This window comes from Neomonachus schauinslandi, chromosome 15, assembly GCF_002201575.2.
Source record: "Neomonachus schauinslandi chromosome 15, ASM220157v2, whole genome shotgun sequence".
NCBI lineage: Eukaryota > Metazoa > Chordata > Mammalia > Carnivora > Phocidae > Neomonachus > Neomonachus schauinslandi.
This window is the reverse complement of record NC_058417.1, coordinates 15,564,294-15,584,099: the sequence shown is the minus strand read 5'-3', so window position 1 is coordinate 15,584,099 and position 19,806 is coordinate 15,564,294. Positions and strand designations below refer to the sequence as shown.

Here is a 19,806-nt window from a genome sequence, read left to right as displayed (position 1 = left end):
CACGGAAGCGCGCCGGCGGCGACCAGTGACGTCACGACCCGTCTGCGCATCCACCCCTGACTGTGTGGAGCCGATGACTATGGCTACTCGTCGGGCTTTGCACTTCGTATTCAAAGTGGGAAACCGCTTCCAGACGGCGTGTTTCTTCCGCGATGTCCTGGGGATGAAGGTGCAGACGGGGCCGAGAGGGGCTGGCGTGCGAGGGTGGGTGGCCGGGGCCGCTCAGCCCCACTGGCCCAAGAAGGGGACAACTGGGTGTGTCGTGAATCTCCGCCCGTGCCCCGGTGTCCGACCTTAGCCCTGGACTCCCCATTAGCCCTGTCGGGTTTTCAGCTTCAGGAAGCGTTGCATGTTGCTGGTTGGGTTGGTGACCTTTGAAAGGGGCCTTTATTAGTCGCCGACTGTGTGCCCACACACGTTTCTTTCACTTAAGTTCATTCACAAATACTGAGCCTGAACCCTTGTGGAGCTTCCAGTCTAGTGGTAAAGACCGTAAACAAAAAGTAATATAATACTCTCCCAATGAACAATAACCCAATCTCTTCCGGTTTGGAGCCTTTCGGTTTAGATAATCAGCCTGTTTAGACCTCTGCTTCACTCAGGCCTGCTTTCAGTGGTCCCTTATGTATATTCAATCTCCGGGTGAATGCTCCGGCCCTCCTCTCAACAATCCAGATCTAAGTGTGAAGTCAGAACCCATTGTCTCCAACACCCGGAAGCGGCCTCTCCAGCCCTGAGCAGTTGCGATTCTGCAGGGATCACCTGGGTGGCAAATGCAGGTGGAAGCTATTGGGGAGCTCCCCATAAGCAAGGGCTTTAGAGGTGCAAGAGTGCAATTTAATGTAGAGAGTGCAGAAGATGTGGCGTGTAAGGGAGTTACCTGAATTCATCAGTCATTTAAAATATATCATTTGTGCTTCACGGTCCTGTATTGGTGACAGCTTTGGGGACAAAGATGAAAATGACCTTGGTGTCTGTCCTCAACTAAAGCTTCTGGCCGGCCTAGGATGTGGGTGGAGATGAGAATTTGATTTGTACATAGCTAACGGTAATGGAAGTCAAAACCTGATAAGTGATGAAAACCCACAAAACTCTCCCTTACTGTGTTTCGTCGATGATTGAAGCGTTGTTTTGAAGATTAAACACTGTTATGTGTGTAGTATTTGATACATCATATGTATTATGTAAGTGGTAGCTACTACTGTTATTAAAAAATACTATAGGAAAGATTTAACTTCAGCCTGGATCATCAGGACATAATTCATGGAGATCTTGCATTTGAGTTGATCTATAAAGACAGGCAGGATTTCCACAAACAAAGATTAGAGGGAGGAGTATACTGGAAAAACTGAAAGAGCCGATGCAAAGATAAGGTATGTTTGGGAAACACCACTAGTTTTCTGTGTCTTTAGCTTAGATGACTTAGTTGAAGTTGAGATGGGGTATCAGGACAAATAGGCTGGGACTACTTCTGATAGTATCTTGAATACTGAGGAATTTGGATGTTAAGTCTCAGTAAGTAGGGAGCTCTCTGACATTTTAGAACAGGGTAATGATGTGATCAGAGCTGTGCATGAGGGACATAATTTTATGGTGGTATTAAGGAAAGAGATCAATAAGGATGATTTTTAATAGTCTGGGAGAAAACTGATGGGAACTTGAGCTGGAGCAGTAGCAATGGGAATCAAAAAGGAGAATAGAAACTTAAGACATTGAGAGGCTACTGTGTGTGGGGTTCTGTGTCAAATAGTTTAATAAATCATCTATTTTCACAACACATTGGGAGACTCAGGCCCTCAGCAACATTCTCAGACAACGTTCTCGATCTCAGACAACTATTGAGTGACAGCCAGGATTCCAAATCGGAATTCTCTAATGCTGAAGGCCATACTTTGGTTTTCTGGGTGGTGGGGGTGATTTTAACTCCACAGCGCTGCTTCCCAATCCAAGTAGATTTCACAGCCTTGGTTGCCTGACCCTTGGTGTCAAACTGTTCTTCCTCACTTCTACTACTTCCAGTCTGGGAAAGATACAAAGCTCATTGTCTTTTGTTTTAGAAGTAAAGCTTACAAATTATAAATGTCTGTGTTTTAACATTTTAGCTAGTGCTAAATATGATGTGTACAGTACTGGTAACACTTTACAACGTATTGTAATTCCCTTACCAGATTCTGCGGCATGAGGAATTTGAAGAAGGCTGCAAAGCTGCCTGTAATGGGTATGACACCTTGTTTTTTAAAATCTCCTTTAGGCTTTGAATACCCCTGGAGAACAGAAGACAGTTTCTTGACGTGAGTATAAGGCAGTGGAATAAATTCAGGAATCAATAAATTAGGGTGGCAGCTTCAAAAACACAAATAAGTGTATACTCTAAATGAACCAATGTCTTTTTTTTTTTTTTTTTTTTAGGATTTTATTTATTTATTTGACACAGAGAGAGAGAGTATGAGCAGGGGGAGCAGCAGGGAGAGGGAAAAGCAGGCTCCCGCTGAGCAGAGAGCCCAACTTGGGGCTCAAGCCCAGCACCCTGGAATCATGACCTGAGCCAAAGGCAGACACTTAATCGACTGAGCCACCCAGGTGGCCCTAAATGAAGCAATGTCTTATTGAGCGTCTTAGCCTAATAGCCATAGCAAGCTGGAAAATTCCAAGGCCTAAAGAGAATTGCATGCTTGGTGAGAGATGTGCAAAAAAAATAAAGGTTGGAGAAGTATCTTTAGAGGAGTATGTCCCCTACTTTAAAGAAAAGGGAAACAAATCTTTCCCTCAAATAAGTGCCAGACAGGTGATCTTTGGAGCCCCTGGTGGTGAGGCCCACGAGCACTGTGCACAGCTGCTTTTAGCACGAGCTGAGAGGTCATCTCATCCTTACAGCTGACTCAGAGGACCAGGGGAGACTGCCCACTGTTCTGTCCCAAGAGTTCCTCAGGGGAGGCCTCAGGCAGATTTTGTCTGTATTCACTGGGTTCATTTACTTTCATTTTCTAGGCCTTATGATGGGAAATGGAGTAAGACGATGGTGGGATTTGGACCTGAGGATGATCATTTTGTCGCAGAACTGACTTACAATTATGGCATTGGACACTACAGGCTTGGCAATGACTTCATGGTAAATGTCATTTTGTTTGAGCAGACTTTGGCTGTGCCTTTTATCGAGGTCCCTGATACAACCTCAGGTATGATGACGGCCCAGTTGGTGGCTTGTGATGGTTTTATGTTTTCTATTAAGAAGATAATCGCTTGTGCACCTGTCTCAGCTGGCTTTGGGATGAAATGTGTTCTTCCAGTGTTTAGAAGTCAAACTCGAGACTTAGAGACAGCTTTGACAGAGACAAAATGACTGAACCTTGAGAGAGAGAAGGGCCAGAGTCATTGGTCTGGTCAGGCAGGTCCTGATCACCAACTAGAGAAAGATTTTCTCTCTAATGCCCTTTAGGATCGGGCTGTGCTATTATGGCCAATGCTAGTCATTGAAAAACTCGAGAAGCTTTTAAGGAGAAAGCGAAAGAAGCATTGCATATACCGCATTCATTCCTTCCTTCATGCAAGAGTTCAAGTCAGTGTGCATCTAATAGTTACGGTATCTGCCTCTTATTGAGCAGCTACTGTGTGCTAGATAGAATGTCACTGGGCCCAAATACACAGCAAGACAGGAGTAACTAGTTTTCTCTCGGGATCTACTGAACAGATCTACCTCATGCTAGATGTTATTTTGGTCATTTAATCCTGCTATTACTCTTAACTCACGTCAAAATAATAATGACATTTAAGTGGAATTTTTATAAGAATCAAATATCTATAAAAGTATTTTGTAAATGAAAAGGATGGTTCAGATTTAACGTATTAGTGTCTGTTTTTCTCTTTCTCATTCTTCATGTCTCTCACTAATTTATTCATTCATTCATTCATTTATTTATTTTTATTAGAGAGGGAGAGAGAGAATCTTAAGCAGGCTCCACGTCCAGCTCAGAGCCTGATGAGGGGCTCGATCTCACAACTGTGAGATCATGACCTGAGCTGAAATCAAGAGTCAAATGCTTAACTGACTGAGCCACGCAGGTAGCCCTAATTTATTCATTTGACAGATATTTATTGTGACTTCCTATCTTCCATGTACCGGTTAGGTCCTGGGGATACAGTAGAGTGAAGCATGTTCCCTGGCCTAAGGAGCTTCCTGTCTGGTGGGGGAAACAAGTAAAGAGATGGAAGAATACAGTGTGATTAGTGCTAAGATTGGAATAAGAATAGGCGGATGTGGGAACACCTAGGAGGAATTCCCCGAGAGGTGAGAGTTCAGAGAAAGCTTCCCAGAAGTGACACCTGAGCCAGGTGAGTGGGGTGGAGGTGGGACGGTGAGATGAGTGTCCTCAACATGTGCACAGGCCTGGAGGTGAGAGGGAGCATGGCTGTCAGGGAGCTGGGACTGGCACAGTCTGCCTGGAGCTAAGTGTGTGAAGAGGAAGTGGGCAGAGAGGACGCTGGAGAAATAAGCTGGGGCCACATCATACTAGGGTGTTTATACTTTATTCTAAAAACAGAGTGAAGCCATTTTTAAAGCAGGGGAATAACACAATATATGTGGTGTGCAAGAATCCACCTGGCTGGAGCATGGAGATTGGGTTGGAAGGAAGCAAAACTGGAAGCGAGGAAACTAGCTCAAAGGGTAGTACAGCAAGTGACTGGAAGCTCCTTAACTCATGTGGTAGGAGTGGAGATGGAGAGAAGTGGGTGGACTTGAGAGATGTTTAGGAGGTAGAGTTAATAGGATTTGGTGATTGAGTGTAAATGAAAATTTCTTTGTGTTTCTCCTTATCTTTTCCTTACTCTCCAAATTTAAATCAGGGAGAGAAAAAAGAGCAAAACCATCTTGGCACCATCAACATTTCACCGGCTCAAGTCAGATGTTGATTAATGGTGCTGCAGGGTCAGAGGTCATGTAGGTGGAGAACCCCGGGGCTGCTCCACTGTGGGTCTTCCTGAGAGACTCTGGTAGTAAAATATCCCTAATGAAAGGAACCTTCTGGGCTCCTCAGTTCATGGAACAAAAAGACAGGTTATATAGACCTCCAGTTTATATAAAGAGTTCCCATACATTAAAAAGAAGAGGATCCAGGGGCTCCTGGGTGGCCCAGTCGGTTAGTGTCCAACTCCCGATTTAGGCTCAGGTCGTGATCTCGGGGTCGTGAGATCGAGCCCTACATTCGGCTCCACACTCAGCTGGGAGTCTGCTTGAGATTCTCTCCCTCTCCTTCTGCCCTTCCTCCCTCTCTGTCTCTCTCTCAAATAATCTTAAAAAAAAAGAGGATCAACAACTTAATTTTTTTTTTAAGGGGCAAAAACTGTGAACAGACAGTCATAGAAAATAAATCAGAAATGTCTCTCAAACATTGAAAAAGATGTTCAACTGCCAAGCTGCCATTTGTCACCTATCAGACTGACAAAAATCAAGAAGTGTCATAACACACTGTGTTACAAAGGGTGTTAGACAACTGCCACTCTCATACATTACTTTTATAAGAGTGTAAATTACTACAACTTCAGTTTGGCAGTATCAAAATAATGCATTTGGCCTTGGACCTTGCAGTTTCACACCTAGGAATTTAGTTTACATGTATGTTAACGAATATGTGAAAAGAACTATGTATTAAAGTATTTATTGTGGTATTTATTCATACAACAAATATTTATTGAGTGCCTGCTATGTGGCAGGCACAGCTCCAGGAACTTTGGATAACCAGTGAACAAAATGGACAAAAATCTTTGCCTGCCGGGGGAGGGAATCAGGGCCTGACAGACAACATATAATAAATAGAATAAATAAATCATATAATATGTTGTTTTAAAGGTGATCGTTGTTACTGGAAAAGAACAGAGCAGAGGAAGGGGGATGGGGAGTATGGGACAGATGACTGATTTTAATTTTAAGGAGGGTGTTGAGGGTAGGTATCAGGGAGGAGGGGACAATAGTGGAAAGTCTCACAGGAGAGAAGAGAGTTAGCCATGTGGATATCGCAGGGAAGAGCAAACCAGTTAGAACAGCCTGTGCAAAAGCCCTCAGACAGCACCTGGCATTTTCCAGAAAATGCAGCCAGTCTGGCTGAAATAGATGGAACAAGGGGAAAGTGGGAGGAGATGGGGTCAGAAACGACATGGGATTAGGTTGTGTTGGGCCTTTCAGGCCATTAGAAGCCATCCCTGAGTGAAACAATGAGCTGTCAAGGGTTTTAAGCAAGGGAGAAACTACATAGGGTTGCTGTCTTGAGGGTAGAATATGTTTCAGAAAAATTTACTTTGGCTACAGAGTGGGTGATGGATTGACAAGACTCAGGGAAAGAGAGGCTGTTATGATAATCCCAGTTAGAGCTACAGCTCGTCTTATCAGAAGACATAGTTTACATTTTTAGGTATTTTGATTAAATTTAAGTAATACCTTGATAGTTGGTTTAAATTTTTTTATTTATTTTTAAAGATTTTATTTATTAGAAAGAGATTGAGAGAATGAGTGGGGCAGGGGCAGAGGGAGAAGCAGACTCCCTGAGGAGCAGGGAGCCTGACGTGGGACTTGATCCCAGGACCCTGGGATCATGACCTGAGCCGCAGGCAGACACTTAACTGACTGAGCCACGAAGAAGCCCAAGTTTTTTTGTTTAAAAAGCAAAAATAAAAATAAAACATCTTAAGTAGGTAGCTGGCAAGCCAAGATCAAGATGTCTCTGATTAGATCTTTAAAATTAAAAGAGATTATCTTTGGTATAAAAATGATCAAACTTCTCAGGGTACCTGGGTGGCTCAGTTGGTTAAGCTTCTGCCTTCGGCTCGGGTCACAATCTCAGGGTCCTGGGATCCAGCCCCACATCCAGGCTCCCTGCTCAGCGGGGAGCCTGCTTCTCCCTCTCCCTCTGCCACTACCCCTGCTTGTGCCCGCGCTCTTGCTCTCTCTCTCTCTCTCTGTGAAATAAATAAAATCTTTTAAAAAATAAAATGGTCAAACTTCTCTAGTCTTTGAACTTCTGTCCTACAATTCACATTTGGGATCTTTCTAGGAGAGGTATGTCCAAAACCTACTTTAAAATCACTAGAAGAGGGGCACTTGGGTGTCTCAGTCGGTTAAGCATCAGCCTTCACCTCAGGTCATGATCCTAGGGTCCTGGGATTGAGCCCCAGGTCAGGGAGCCTGCTTCTTCCTCTCCCTCTGCTGCTCCCCCTGCTTGTGCTTCCTTGCTTTCTCTCTCTCTCCCTCTGCTCGATCTCTCTCAAATAAATAAAATCTTTTTAAAAAATCACTAAAAAATTTTGAATGCCAATTAAATCTTGGGTAGCATGATGTAAAGGCAATGGGATTTTGCCTCATTATCTTGCTCTAGAAAAGATCTGTGGTTATACACTTGGTGATATTGTTGTTTGTCATAGGGTATCACACTCGCTTCTAGCCAGGCTGTCAGCAATGCCAGGAAGCTGGAGTGGCCACTCAGTGAAGTTACAGAAGGTGTTTTTGAAACCGAGGCCCCAGGAGGATATAAGTTCTATTTGCAGAATCGCAGTCCACCTCAGTCAGGTAATTATACCGGGACTAACAAAAGCCCTCTGTCTAACAGCGTCTTTGATGAAAGGAGAGAGGAACTGGATTTCTTTCTCCTGTAGAGTCTATATTGACATGATATCTTTCCCAAGCCAGTGTTTCTTATTCTTTGAGAAATCATATTTTCTTTTCTTTTCTTTTTTTTTTAGAGAGAGAGAGAAACACGCGGTGAGAGGAAGGACAGAGGGAGAGAGAATCTTTTTTTTTTTTTTTTTTTTAAGATTTTATTTGTTTGTCAGAGAGAGAGAGAGAGCACAAGCAGGGGGAGTGGGAGAGGGAGAAGCAGGCTTCCCTTGGAGCAAGGAGCCCAATGTGGGACTCAACCCCAGGACCCTGAGGTCCTTAACCGACTGAGCCACCCAGGTTTCCCTGGACAGAGAATCTTAAGCAGGCTCCACACGCATTGTGGAGCCTAATGTGGGGCTCGATCTTACAACCCTGAGATCATGACCTAAGCTGAAATAAAAAATCTGACACTTAAACGACTGAGCCACCCAGGCACCCCGAGAAATCATATTTTCATATTAGAACTTTAGTGCATAATTCTAGGGGATCTTACTGGTTCTGGTTCTATTCTGCTGGTAATATATCTATTTAGGATACTTTCAGCTGTAACAGAAAACCAATCTCAAACTAGCATGAACAATAAGAAAATGTTTTAGCTCACAGAGTAGGTAGTCTATGGGTTAGTTGATTCAGCAGCTCAGCAATGGCATCAAGAATCCAGCTTTTCTCTCTGTCCCCATCCTCTTGTCCACAGGGGTCTATTTCTAGACCAGTTCCCTTGTGGTTGTTGGGTGGCTGCCAGTAGCACTGGGGCTACCTGCTTCCACATTCTCATCTGGCAGGGGAAGGAGAGACTGACTTCTGTTGATTTTTATTAAGAGCAGAGCAAAACTCTTCTGGAAGCTTCCTGCAGACTTCCTGGTCAGACTTGATTTCACACTCCTGAATGAATCACTGCTAAGGGAAATAGGATTATCCTTAGACTAGTTGATTTTATCTCTCCAGCTGAGGTCAGTTTCACAAACTATAAGGTGGTGCTAGGTGAGTGAGGGTGGAATAGAAGTGAGGAGCCCAACACACTGACTGCCATGCAGAAAGAAACCTTGCACGACCTGTTTCGTTTACTGCAGAAGCATCCCCATCATATGTGTAATCCCTGCATGTTGTGCTATCTGCTCTGCCGAAAGAAAAACAACAGCAGAAAGAAACACTAGTGAATAGCAAAGGCCGTTCTGCCTGCCATTTCAGTCTGTGAGCACACTTCCTTAAGTGGACCTGAGATGGGAGACATGGATTCTCTTTCTTCCCCTGGTCTGCCTCAGTGCCCAAATGCCCCTTGTACTGAGTCTGATTGTGTGTATAATGCTACTTGCTTTTCATCTGGAGCTCAGCAAAGGAAAGAATGATGTGTTCCAGTGTGGGAGGTTAGACTGGTGCTGTAGGACTTACTGCCAGATGGTATTTCTGTACTTCACTGGTGACTTAAGGGATTTTTACGATTATTTTTATTGATGGGTGATTCTTGCATCTAAAGCAAGAATTTAAAACTTTAAAGCTTAACTCCTGCCACTAATTCTGCTATGCATTTTTTTTTTCCTAGTTGTAATGATGTTTCAATACACAGAAAATGGAGGGGCGCCTGGGTGGCTGAGTTGGTTAAGTGTCTGACTCAGTGTCAGCTCAGGTCATGATCTCAGGGTCCTGGGATTGAGCCTTACATTGGGCTCCCTGCTCAGCAGGGAGTCTGCTTGTCCCTCTGCCCCTCCTCCTGCTTGTGTAGGCTCTCTCTCTCTCTCTCTCTCTCGAAAATAAAATCTTTAAAAAGAGTCTCTTTTGGGGCGCCTGGGTGGCTAAGTTGTTAAGCGTCTGCCTTCCGCTCCGGTCACGATCCCAGGGCCCTGGGATCGAGCCCCGCATTGGGCTCCCTGCTTAGCGGGAGGCCTGCTTCTCCCTCTCCCACTCCCCCTGCTTGTGTTCCTTCTCTCGCTGTGTCTCTCTCTGTCAAATAAATAAAATATTTAAAAAAATAAAATAAAAATAAAAAGAGTCTCTTTTAAAAAAGATACATAAAGGGGCGCCTGGGTGGCTCAGTCATTAAGCATCTGCCTTCAGCTCAGGTCATGATCCCAGGGTCTTGGGATTGAGCCCCGCATTGGGCTCCCTGCTCCGCGGGAAGCCTGCTTATCCCTCTCCTATTCCCCCTGCTTGTGTTCCTGCTCTCACTGTGTCTATCTCTGTCAAATAAAGAAAAATCTTTATTAAAAAATATATATATACATAAAAAATGGAGAGCCCTACAATCCTAAGATGTTTTTGTCCTTTGGAATGATAATACCTTTGGGGCATTAATTTCCGATTGGTAATAGAGTCAAATCTATCAGTCTAGCTGGTGTCCAGCCTTCCTTTGAATCACTGGGTCCTGGGTAGTCTCACTCATTTGTTACCATTCCTGTCCTGCATCCTTCAGGGACCCAGTTGGCTGGAATTTGTTGATTTCTCAATGAACGGGGAAAACGAACAGTCTGCCAGGCAGAGACACCTGTGAGAAACACTGCCTTCGTCATGGTATTGCAGTTCTAGCAAATGGGGCTGAGGCTGTGAAAACCAAAGAAAAATGTACTGAACTTATCACAGTAGAGCAGCTCTTCAGAAGGTCACCTTACAGTATAAAAATTTCCAATAATGTTAAATGTTTTAGTATAACTTTTATCCTTTTTGCAAAAAAATAGATTTTCTTTTCCTAGACAGATAAGCATAGAAGAAGAAAGAAGAAAACAGTACCCATCTAGCCAGATAATCACTGTTAACATTTTAGAGTGTATCTTTCCAATCATTTATCAAAAAAAAAAAAAAACACACAAAAAACCTATCTATATATCATAGGTTCCATTGTAACAATTCCATTGTATTACATGGTGGGAAGATTAAACAGTTGTCTGTTGTTGGATATTTATGTTGTCCCTAGTGTTTCATTGTTATGAGCAACACTGTTGCTATATGAAAGCCCTTCATACATCTACAGTTACTTCTTTAGTTGGTGATAATAGTATTGCTCTTTGAAAAGCAGTTTACATTTTTTTAGGCTTTGGGTACATCTGTCAGATTGTTGCCCAGAAATATACTAATTTGCACTCTGTTAGTATTATACGATCGTGATTTTTTTTTTCCCCTGCCCTATCAACAGTTAACACAGTGACTTTTAAAATTATTTGCCAATGAAATAACAAAATGTTTTGTTTTATTTCTAATTTCTTTGATTATTTGTGAGGTTGAATGTTTTTTTTGTATGTTCGTTGACCATTCCAGTTCATTCTGTGTGGAATACCACTTTGTGCTTTTTACCTAATTTTTCTAGGATGTTCATCTTTTTCCTACTAATGTTTAAAGGTGATTTAAATATTAAGGACTTTTTGTCATCTATGTTGCAAAAATGTTTCCTACTTTGTCCTTTACTCTTTGATTGTAATTTTTTTTCTTTTTCTTTCTTTCTTTCTTTTTTGGTGTTGTTTCTAGGAATTTTCCATTTCATGTAATTAACCTAGTAAATTTTTTCCTTCATGGTTTTTCTATCTCTGGTGTCAGGTTTTTAAAAAAATCTTTTTCCACCCCAAAATTGCAGCAATGATGACCTGTTTTTAGTATTTTCATGGTTTCATTCTTTAAACTTAATCCTTTAACCCATCGGATTGAATGTATTTTGCCATTTAGTTTAAAGGTGTAACTTTTTCCCACCAAATGACAAGCCAGTTATCTTTGTGCCATTTATTGAATAATGTGCCCTTTCATACTGACCTAAAATCCCTTTCTTAACATAAACTAAGTTCTTGGGGCACCTGGGTGGCTCAGTCAGTTAAGCGTCCACCTTCGGCTCAGGTCACGATCCCAGGGTCCTGGGATCGAGCCCCACGTCAGGCTCCCTGCTCTGTGGGGAGCCTGCTTCTCCCTCTGACTCTGCCTGCCGCTCCCCCCTGCTTGTGCTCTCTCTCTCTGTCAAATAAATAAAATCTTTAAAAAAAAAAATAAGTTCTTATACATACTCAAGCCTGATTTAGTCTTTCTGTTCTATTCCATTGCACTGATCTGTCCATTCCTACTGTTTTATTACTCTCCAGATCCTGTATTAAAAGTAACTCTAGCAGTGTCTGATCTTCAGAAGTCCTTGAACTACTGGTCTAATCTACTGGGAATGAAAATTTATGAAAAAGATGAAGAGAAGCAAAGGGCTTTGCTGGGCTATGCTGATAACCAGGTGAGTGATCTTGGAGAGAAGTAATCTGTTACTTTGAATTTGGCTTATAAATGAGGTTAACATGAAGGTTATTCTCAGAGTTTTTTCACTGTGATTCAATATTTACACAGATAAACAGAAAGAAGAAAATAATAATTGCTGATAACTTCATCACCCAGTATTACCTTTGTTTATATTTGGGGATATATCCTTTCAGAAGTGGAATTGCTGAGTCAGAAGAGATGGAGATAAGAGCTAGTACTATAATGATAATTATTTTCATCTTTTTTTTTTTTTTTAATAACCTAGCATTTGAACATGATTTAGTCCTTGCACTCTGACTCAGCAGGTCTACTCCTAGGAATTTATTTCACAAATATACTCACTGTTTGTGTGCGCAAGGAAACGTGTACAAGGTTATCTGTTGCAGCACTGTGATAGCAAAAGATAAGAAATAACCCCAATGTCCTGTGCATTAGAGGAATAGTTCAATAATGTATGGTTTATCCATAGAATGGATTACTGTGCAGCTATCAGAAAGAATGGGGTGAATCGTTATGTGCCAACGGAGTAACATTGGATAAAAACAAGGGACAGAATAATGTGTAGATTATGCTACTGTTTATATTAAAAAAAAAAAGATCTGTGCATGCCATGTGTCTAGCAGGACACACAGGAAGCCTCTGGGAGTGAATAGAAGGGAGAAATAGTTTTTACTTTATTCCTTTAGTACTGTTTGATTTTTTTTTAACCACATAACCTCTTCCAAAAAAATAGACCCACTTTCTTATTTCTTTTCAGTGTAAGCTGGAGCTACAGGGTATCAAGGGTACAGTTGATCATGCAGCAGCTTTTGGAAGAATTGCCTTTTCTTGCCCCCAAAAAGAGGTAATGTTTGTTCTTGGATCTTTTGTGTAAGCTCTGGGACTAGCTAGTTGAACCAGCTAAGAACCTCAGCCCTCCCTTCTTTAGGTTCGTTCCAATTGTGGCTTGGTATCAAGTTCAACAGTTGTCTCAAGAACGGCTGAGATAATAAAATCAAACAAGTGGTGCCTAGGTGATACTCCTCTAGGGCTCATGTGGACCACAGTGTGGGAGTGGTACGTGACCCCTTGCTCACTTTGCCTCTTTGTTTTCCTCAAGTTACCGGACTTAGAAGACTTGATGAAAAGTGAGAACCAGAAGATTCTGACTCCCCTGGTGAGTCTGGATACACCAGGGAAAGCAACAGTACAAGTGGTCATTCTGGCTGACCCTGTAAGTATTACTCAGGAAAGGGATGGGCTGCACGAGGGGTTTCTTCAAGGTGTCTTTTGCCAAATTTCTTTTCTCTTTATTGGTGTAGGATGGACATGAAATTTGCTTTGTGGGGGATGAAGCATTTCGAGAACTTTCTAAGATGGATCCAGAGGGAAACAGATTGTTGGATGACGTGAGTCTCGTTTCTGACTTTGTATCCCCATAGGCCCACAGCGGATGATGTTAAGTGTGTGGGGAAGGGCTAAAGCAAGAGGGTCCAGTGCTGTGTCCCTTTGCTGGTATGGTGACTTTTGAGCCAGGAACATGCGTCTTCATTGCCACCCATATGACTTTTTTTCCCCCTAGTCAAGATTTTATTTATTTATTTATTTATTTATTTATTTATTTTTAAAGATTTTATTTATAAGTGGGGCACCTGAGTGGCTCAGTCGGTTAAGTGTCTGCCTTCGGCTCAGGTCATAATCCCAGGGTCCTGGGATCGAGCCCTGCGTGGGGCTCCCTGCTCAGTGGGGAGCCTGCTTCTCCCTTTCGCCCTGCTTGTGCTCTCTCTCTGTGTCAAATAAAATCTTTAAAAAAAAAAAAAAAGATTTTATTTATAAGTAATCTCTACAGTCAACGTGGGGCTCGAACGCACAACCCTGAGATCGGGAGTTACACACTCTGCCGACCGAGCCAGCCAGGCGGCCCCGCGCCCAGGTGACTCTTAACTGGGGGTAGCATTTGTGCCCTCGCACTTGCTCACACGGCCTGGGGAACCACTCCTGCTCTGTGTATCGTGATTCTGCGCCGCGAGGGCAAAGGCCTGGATACACCCCCTGGCTTCTTTAGCTCTTCTGGTCCTTTCATTTCCAGTCTACAGTGGCATTCCCTCCCGTTCTAATGAATCGTTCTCGTCAGCATGCAAACAAGGTTTCATGTCTCCCATCTTTTTAAAATCTTTTGCCCCATATTCCTTCTCCATAGTTCTTTTTAAAAAATCTGCCTACACTCTGTTTCTACTTCTTACCTCCCATTCACACTTGAGTCTGTTCTGCACTGGCTCCTGTCGCTCAGGGAAGTGCTCCCGTTGATATCATCAGTGACTTCTCTTGCCAAGTCCAGCAACTCCTTTTCTGTCCTCATCAAACTCCGTCCGTCATCAGCATCCAAAGCCGCCATTGTACTCCAGCTTCTAGCACATACCTGGTGTGTAGTAGGAACTTAGTGAATGCTCTGTTGATGATTAAAGGAATGAATCAGTCTGTCCTGGTTCTTCACTTACTATCTGTGTGACTGACTGTAAGTAATTTCCTTAAATTCTCTGAACTTCAGTTTCGTGTTTTGTTTTGTTTTGTTTTAAGTAATCTCTGTGCCCAACATGGGGCTTGAACTCATGACCCCAAGATCAAGAGTCACATACTCTACCAACTGAGCCAGCCAGGAGCCCTTAAGCTTTAGTTTTCTTACCAGAAAAATTGAGAAAATATGATTATCCACCTCATAGGATGGTTGTATGGTTTATAGAGTGTGGCAAACTGCTGACATAACAACAGACATTCAATTTAATTAAAGCAGGAAACAGAAAATAGAGCATTAATAAATTTTATCATAAAGGAAAACAGAATCTCAGACAACCTCCCAGTTGGCACATTTGTTAGACTTTTTCCTCCTTACTTTTTCATATCACCAACTTCCTCCTCTTTCAAGCTCTCTTCTCCTTTGGTCTTAGGGATCCTGCCATCTTCATATCTCTCTGACAGCTTCTCATCAGACACAAGAACCTCTTTCTGTCTCATTCCAAAACGATTTACCCTATTCTCTGAGTAGGGCTTACCTACTACTCTGGTTACTTCTCCTCGGAGCTGCAACCATAGTCCATTCTCTGACTTCCTAATTTCTAGTTCCTACTCCTCCCTAAGCTCCAAACAAGTATTTTTTGTTGTTACTGAGGTAAAGTATACATGAAATATAAATGAACGGGGCGCCTGGGTGGCTCCGTCAGTTAAGCGTCTGCCTTCGGCTCAGGTCATGATCCCGGGGTCCTGGGATCGAGCCCCGCATCGGGCTCCCTGCTCGGCGGGAAGCCTGCTTCTCCCTCTCCCACTCCCCCTGTTTGTGTTCCCTCTCTCGCCTGTGTCTCTCTCTGTGAAATAAATAAAATCTTTAAAAAAAAAATATATATATATATATACATATAAATGAATGGAAATTTAGTGTTCCATTTGATGAGTTTTGACAGTTAAATATTCTCATACAACCACTGTTCAAAATATAGAGCATTTTCATCATTGTAGAAAGTTCTCCCATGCCCATTTCCAGCTAATTTCCACGCCTGCCTCCCAGAGGCAAATATTGTACTGATTTGTCACATTATTTTTGTTTGCCCTTGGACTTCATATAAATGAGATCATTCTGTAGGTATTCTTTTGTGCCTGGCTTCTGTCACCTAACATAATATTTTTGAGATTCTTCCATGTAATTGTACATATCGGAGTTTGTTCTTTTTTTTCTCTTTTTTTTTTTTTCTTTTTTATTGCTGGTGGTATTCAATCTTATAAATACAACAGTTTGCTTATCCATTCTTCCAGTGGTAGATATCTGAGTTGTTTTCAGATTTTTATCCACAATAAGGAAGACTGCTATGAACATTGTTGTGTAAATCTTACAGACATGTTTCATTTCTCTTAGGTAGTAACTAGGAGTAGAATTGCTTTTACTTTATGAAAGACTGCCAAACAGTTGTCCAAAGTGATTGAACCACTTTACTCTCCTGTGGGCCATGTATGTGTCTGAGAGTTCTGGCTGTTCCATATCTTCGTCAGCATTTGTGTTTTGCCGGGTTTTTGTTTTAGCTATCCTAGAACATGTGAAATGGTTTCTCATTGTGGTTTTAATTTGCATTTCCCTGATAACTACTTACGTTTAGCACCTTTGCATATGCTTATTGGCTATTTGCATACCTTCCTTTGTGAATTGTATGTTCAAGTCTTTTGTCCATTTCTTTCCATAATAGATTTTATTTTTAATATTTGGTGATTAAATATTCCAAAAATACACAGGTGAGTACAGCAAATCTCTATGTGACTGTCACTAATCAACGCCTCCATAATTTTTCATCATTCCTTCCCACCCCGCCTTTTTTTTTTTTTTTTGTGCTGGGGAATTTTTTTTCTTTTTAAGTTTTTTAATTTATTCATTTGAGAGAGAGAGCAAGAGCATGAGCAGGGGGGAGAGGCAGAGGGAGAGGGAGAAGCAGACTCCCTGCTGAGCCATGTGGGGCTCAAACCCAAGACTTTGGGATCATGACCTCAGTTGAAAGCGACGCTTAACCAACTGAGCCACCCAGGGGCCCCTTTTTTGCTACGGAATTCTTTTTTTTTTTTTTTTTTTTTAAAGATTTTATTTATTTATTTGAGAGAGAGAGAATGAGAGAGAGCACATGAGAGGGGGGAGGGTCAGAGGGAGAAGCAGACTCCCTGCCAAGCAGGGAGCCCAATGTGGGACTCGATCCAGGGACTCCAGGATCATGACCTGAGCCGAAGGCAGTCGCTCAACCAACTGAGCCACCCAGGCGCCCTTGCTACGGAATTCTAAGGCAAATCTTAGACACTGTTATTTCAACCTTAAATACTTAAGTATTTTATACATTTTAGTTTTTTTTTTTAAAGATTTTACTTATTTGAGAGAGAGAGAGTGCATGCTTGCATGCACACACAAGCTCGGGGAGGGGCAGAGGGAGAGGGAGAAGCAGACTCCCCACCAAGCAGGGAGCCTGATGTGGGGCTCCATCCCAGGACTCTGAGAAGATTAAACAGTTTTTGAAATGACTGAATTTATGCTGATGCTGGCAGGAGGGATGGCAGACGAAGGCAGACGCTTAACTGACTGAGCCACCCAGGCACTCCAGTATTTTATACATTTTTAAATTATTATTATTATTATTTTTTAAAGATTTTATTTATTTATTTGACAGAGAGAGACAGCTAGAGAGGGAACACAAGCAGGGGGAGTGGGAGAGGGAGAAGCAGGCTTCCCGCCGAGCAGGGAGCCCGATGCGAGGCTCGATCCCAGGACCCTGGGACCATGACCTGAGCTGAAGGCAGACACTTAACGACTGAGCCACCCAGGCGCCCCCATTTTTAAATTATTTAAAAGAAGTAAAAATCAAGGAATTTTCTTATGTATCGTATTGATATTAGCACACTTAAAAAAATCACCAATATATCTTTAATGTCACTTAAAATCCAGTTTTATTAAAATTTCCCTGATTAATTAAAAATGATTTTATATAGGGCGCCTGGGTGGCTCAGTTGGTTAAGCGACTGCCTTCGGCTCAGGTCATGATCCCAGGGTCCTGGGATCGAGTCCCACATCGGGCTCCCGGCTCAGCGGGAAGCCTGCTTCTCCCTCTCCCACTCCCCCTGCTTGTGTTCCTGCTCTCGCTGTCTCTGTCTCTGTCAAATAAATAAATAAAATCTTTAAAAAAAAAAAAAATGATTTTATATAGTTGGTTTTTTCTGTGTATTTTTTAAGTAGCTTTAATATAATTGGACTGTATCAGTACAGAATAATTTATATGATCCATTGAGATTCATGACAAACTAGTTGGAAAACACACCTCTATGTGTTTTACATGTTAGCCATTCTAGTCTATATTCTCTATGAATGTATCTTCACACTCCGTGAGTTTGCTCAAATGATTTTATTCTCCTGGAATGTCCCTTACTTAAATATTTGTTTATTTTTTAAGGCCCATTTAAATCCATTTTTAAAAAATTGGTTATTTATCTTGTTGATTGGTTGGAGTTCTGGATGTGAGTCATTTTTTAAATATCTACAAATGCAAGTACTTTTCCCAGTCTATGGCTTGCCAGTTTATTTTCTTAACAGAGTCGTTTGGGGACACCTGGGTGGCTCAGTTGGCTAAGTGTCTGCCTTTGGCTCAGGTCATGATCCCAGGGTCCTGGGAAGGAGTCCCGCATCGAGCTCTCTACTCAGCAGGGAGTCTGCCGCAGGGAGTCTGCCTCAGGGAGTCTGCTTCTCCTTCTGCCCCTCCCCCCGACTCGTGCGCTCTCTCTCGAAAAAAATAAATAAATACATAAGTAAAATCTTAAAAAAAAATCTGCAAACAGTTGCTCAATACTTATCAGCATCCTGTCAAATTAAACATAATACTCTATGCCAAATGAATACTTTTTTAAAGATTTTATTTATCTGAGAGAGAGAGTGCGAGAACGTGAGCTGGAGGGAGAGGGAGAAAGAACTAAAGCAGACTCTGTGCTGAGTGCAGAGCCTGATGTGGGGCTCAATCCCATAACCGGCAGATCGTGACCTGAGCCGAAACCAAGAGTCAGACGCTAAACCAACTGAGCCACCCAGGTGCCCCCTGAATGAACACTTTTTAATTGTTAATGACTGCGGACAGTGCAATGAGGTACAAAGTGGACTGTATGTTTTGTTTTATAGTCTTAAATATATATTCCAATTCTCTTTCTGTAGGCAATGGTGGCAGATAAAAGTGATGAGTGGTTTGCTAGACAAAATAAATCCAAGGCTTCGGGGTAACAGAAGACATGATGTGGAACAAGCATTTGTGATTCCTGTCTAGCACCTGCAAGGAACTGATGTGTCCATGCATGATAAATGCTCTCACAACTTGGTTGTTTCCTGTACAGGCAAGGAGGCTGGGGTGGTAAAGAGCTGTGTGTTTTAATCTTTGAAAGCTCTAAGATATATTTTAGAAATAAAATTCTATTATTATCAGTCCAATTAGAGGAGAACTCTTGCTGTAATCTGCACTGTCACTGGAATGGCACATTCTATGTGTAACTCTATTAGATTAGTCATAAATTATTTTTTAGCTTGGGCAACTATGTGGGACATTATCTTTGGTTGAAGATGCAGGGAATTTTGATAAGCTTATAGCAGGACTACTTCCAGCACCGTGATAGTATGCTGTTCTAATGCCTTCCTCTGGCAGGCCTTGACATTGAAAAATGTTAAGGAAATTTTGTTCCTTGAATCAAAAGATTTGACTAACAGCCCACACATTCCTTGCTTTGAAATTTTGAGCAGAATAAATACATGGAAGGATCTAATGTGCTGTGTCCGTACTATTTTCTTTATATTAAAATCTTCACGAGAATTTCAATTTCTATGGATTAGATTATTTCTTCAGCCTGAAAAAAATTTTTTTAATGATTTCTTGTAGTTTTCTGTTTGGTTCCACAGAACAAATTTTAATCATTGGAAACAAAATTTGGCCATATTTATTATAAATGGTTTTTGAAAGTATACTTTTGAAATCAAGTTGTTACACCAGCCTCTAAGATTCTATTTAAAATGGCAGTGGCCAGGTTCAAATTTTAGAGAAGAAACTGAGGAGATTGAACAGGATTGACTCAGGGCGCCTGGGTAGCTCAGTCGTTAAGCGTCTGCCCTCGGCTCAGGTCATGATCCCAGGGTCCTGGGATCGAGCCCCACATCGGGCTCCCTGCTCCGAGGGAAGCCTGCTTCTCCCTCTCCCACTCCCCTTGCTGTGTTCCCTCTCTCACTATGTCTCTCTCTGTCAAAAAAATAAAATCTTTAAAAAAAAAAAAAAAAGAAAAGGATTGACTCAGAGGTTACCAGTTCCAGATTAATATATATGAAATTAGGGTAATCTTACCTTCACCAAGAGAAAAAAATCCTTTTCCAGCTCCACAGCACTTTTCATTCAACTTAAATTCTCTGTCTTAGGGAAGCAATCATGAGT

The 19,806-nt window shown here is 42.0% G+C and overlaps 1 protein-coding gene across 3 annotated transcripts; it reads left to right on the top strand.

Annotated features, from left to right (window-relative positions):
- The first annotated feature begins 40 nt into the window (after positions 1 to 40).
- On the top strand, positions 41 to 19,485 carry GLOD4 (glyoxalase domain containing 4). Of its 3 annotated transcripts, none has more exons than XM_021704055.1 (9): positions 41 to 169; positions 2,169 to 2,218; positions 2,989 to 3,109; positions 7,411 to 7,555; positions 11,698 to 11,834; positions 12,615 to 12,701; positions 12,957 to 13,070; positions 13,159 to 13,245; positions 18,552 to 19,485. In XM_021704055.1, the coding sequence occupies exons 1-9, from the start codon at positions 74 to 76 to the stop codon at positions 18,615 to 18,617; spliced, it is 903 nt and encodes a 300-aa protein (XP_021559730.1). In that variant the 5' UTR covers positions 41 to 73; the 3' UTR covers positions 18,618 to 19,485. The 3 variants fall into 3 exon arrangements, with proteins under 3 accessions (XP_021559730.1, XP_044777323.1, XP_044777322.1); XM_044921388.1 differs by having other exon boundaries at positions 2,169 to 2,291; XM_044921387.1 differs by lacking the exon at positions 2,169 to 2,218 and having other exon boundaries at positions 2,897 to 3,109.
- The last annotated feature ends 321 nt before the right edge of the window (positions 19,486 to 19,806 follow it).

Coding starts and splice junctions, on each gene's coding strand:
- GLOD4 (XM_044921387.1), top strand. CDS start 74: ATGACTATGGCTACTCGTCGGGCTTTGCACTTCGTATTCAAAGTGGGA. Junction 7,556..11,697: donor TCGCAGTCCACCTCAGTCAG/GTAATTATACCG, acceptor ATTACTCTCCAG/ATCCTGTATTAAAAGTAACT. Junction 11,835..12,614: donor TGGGCTATGCTGATAACCAG/GTGAGTGATCTT, acceptor ATTTCTTTTCAG/TGTAAGCTGGAGCTACAGGG.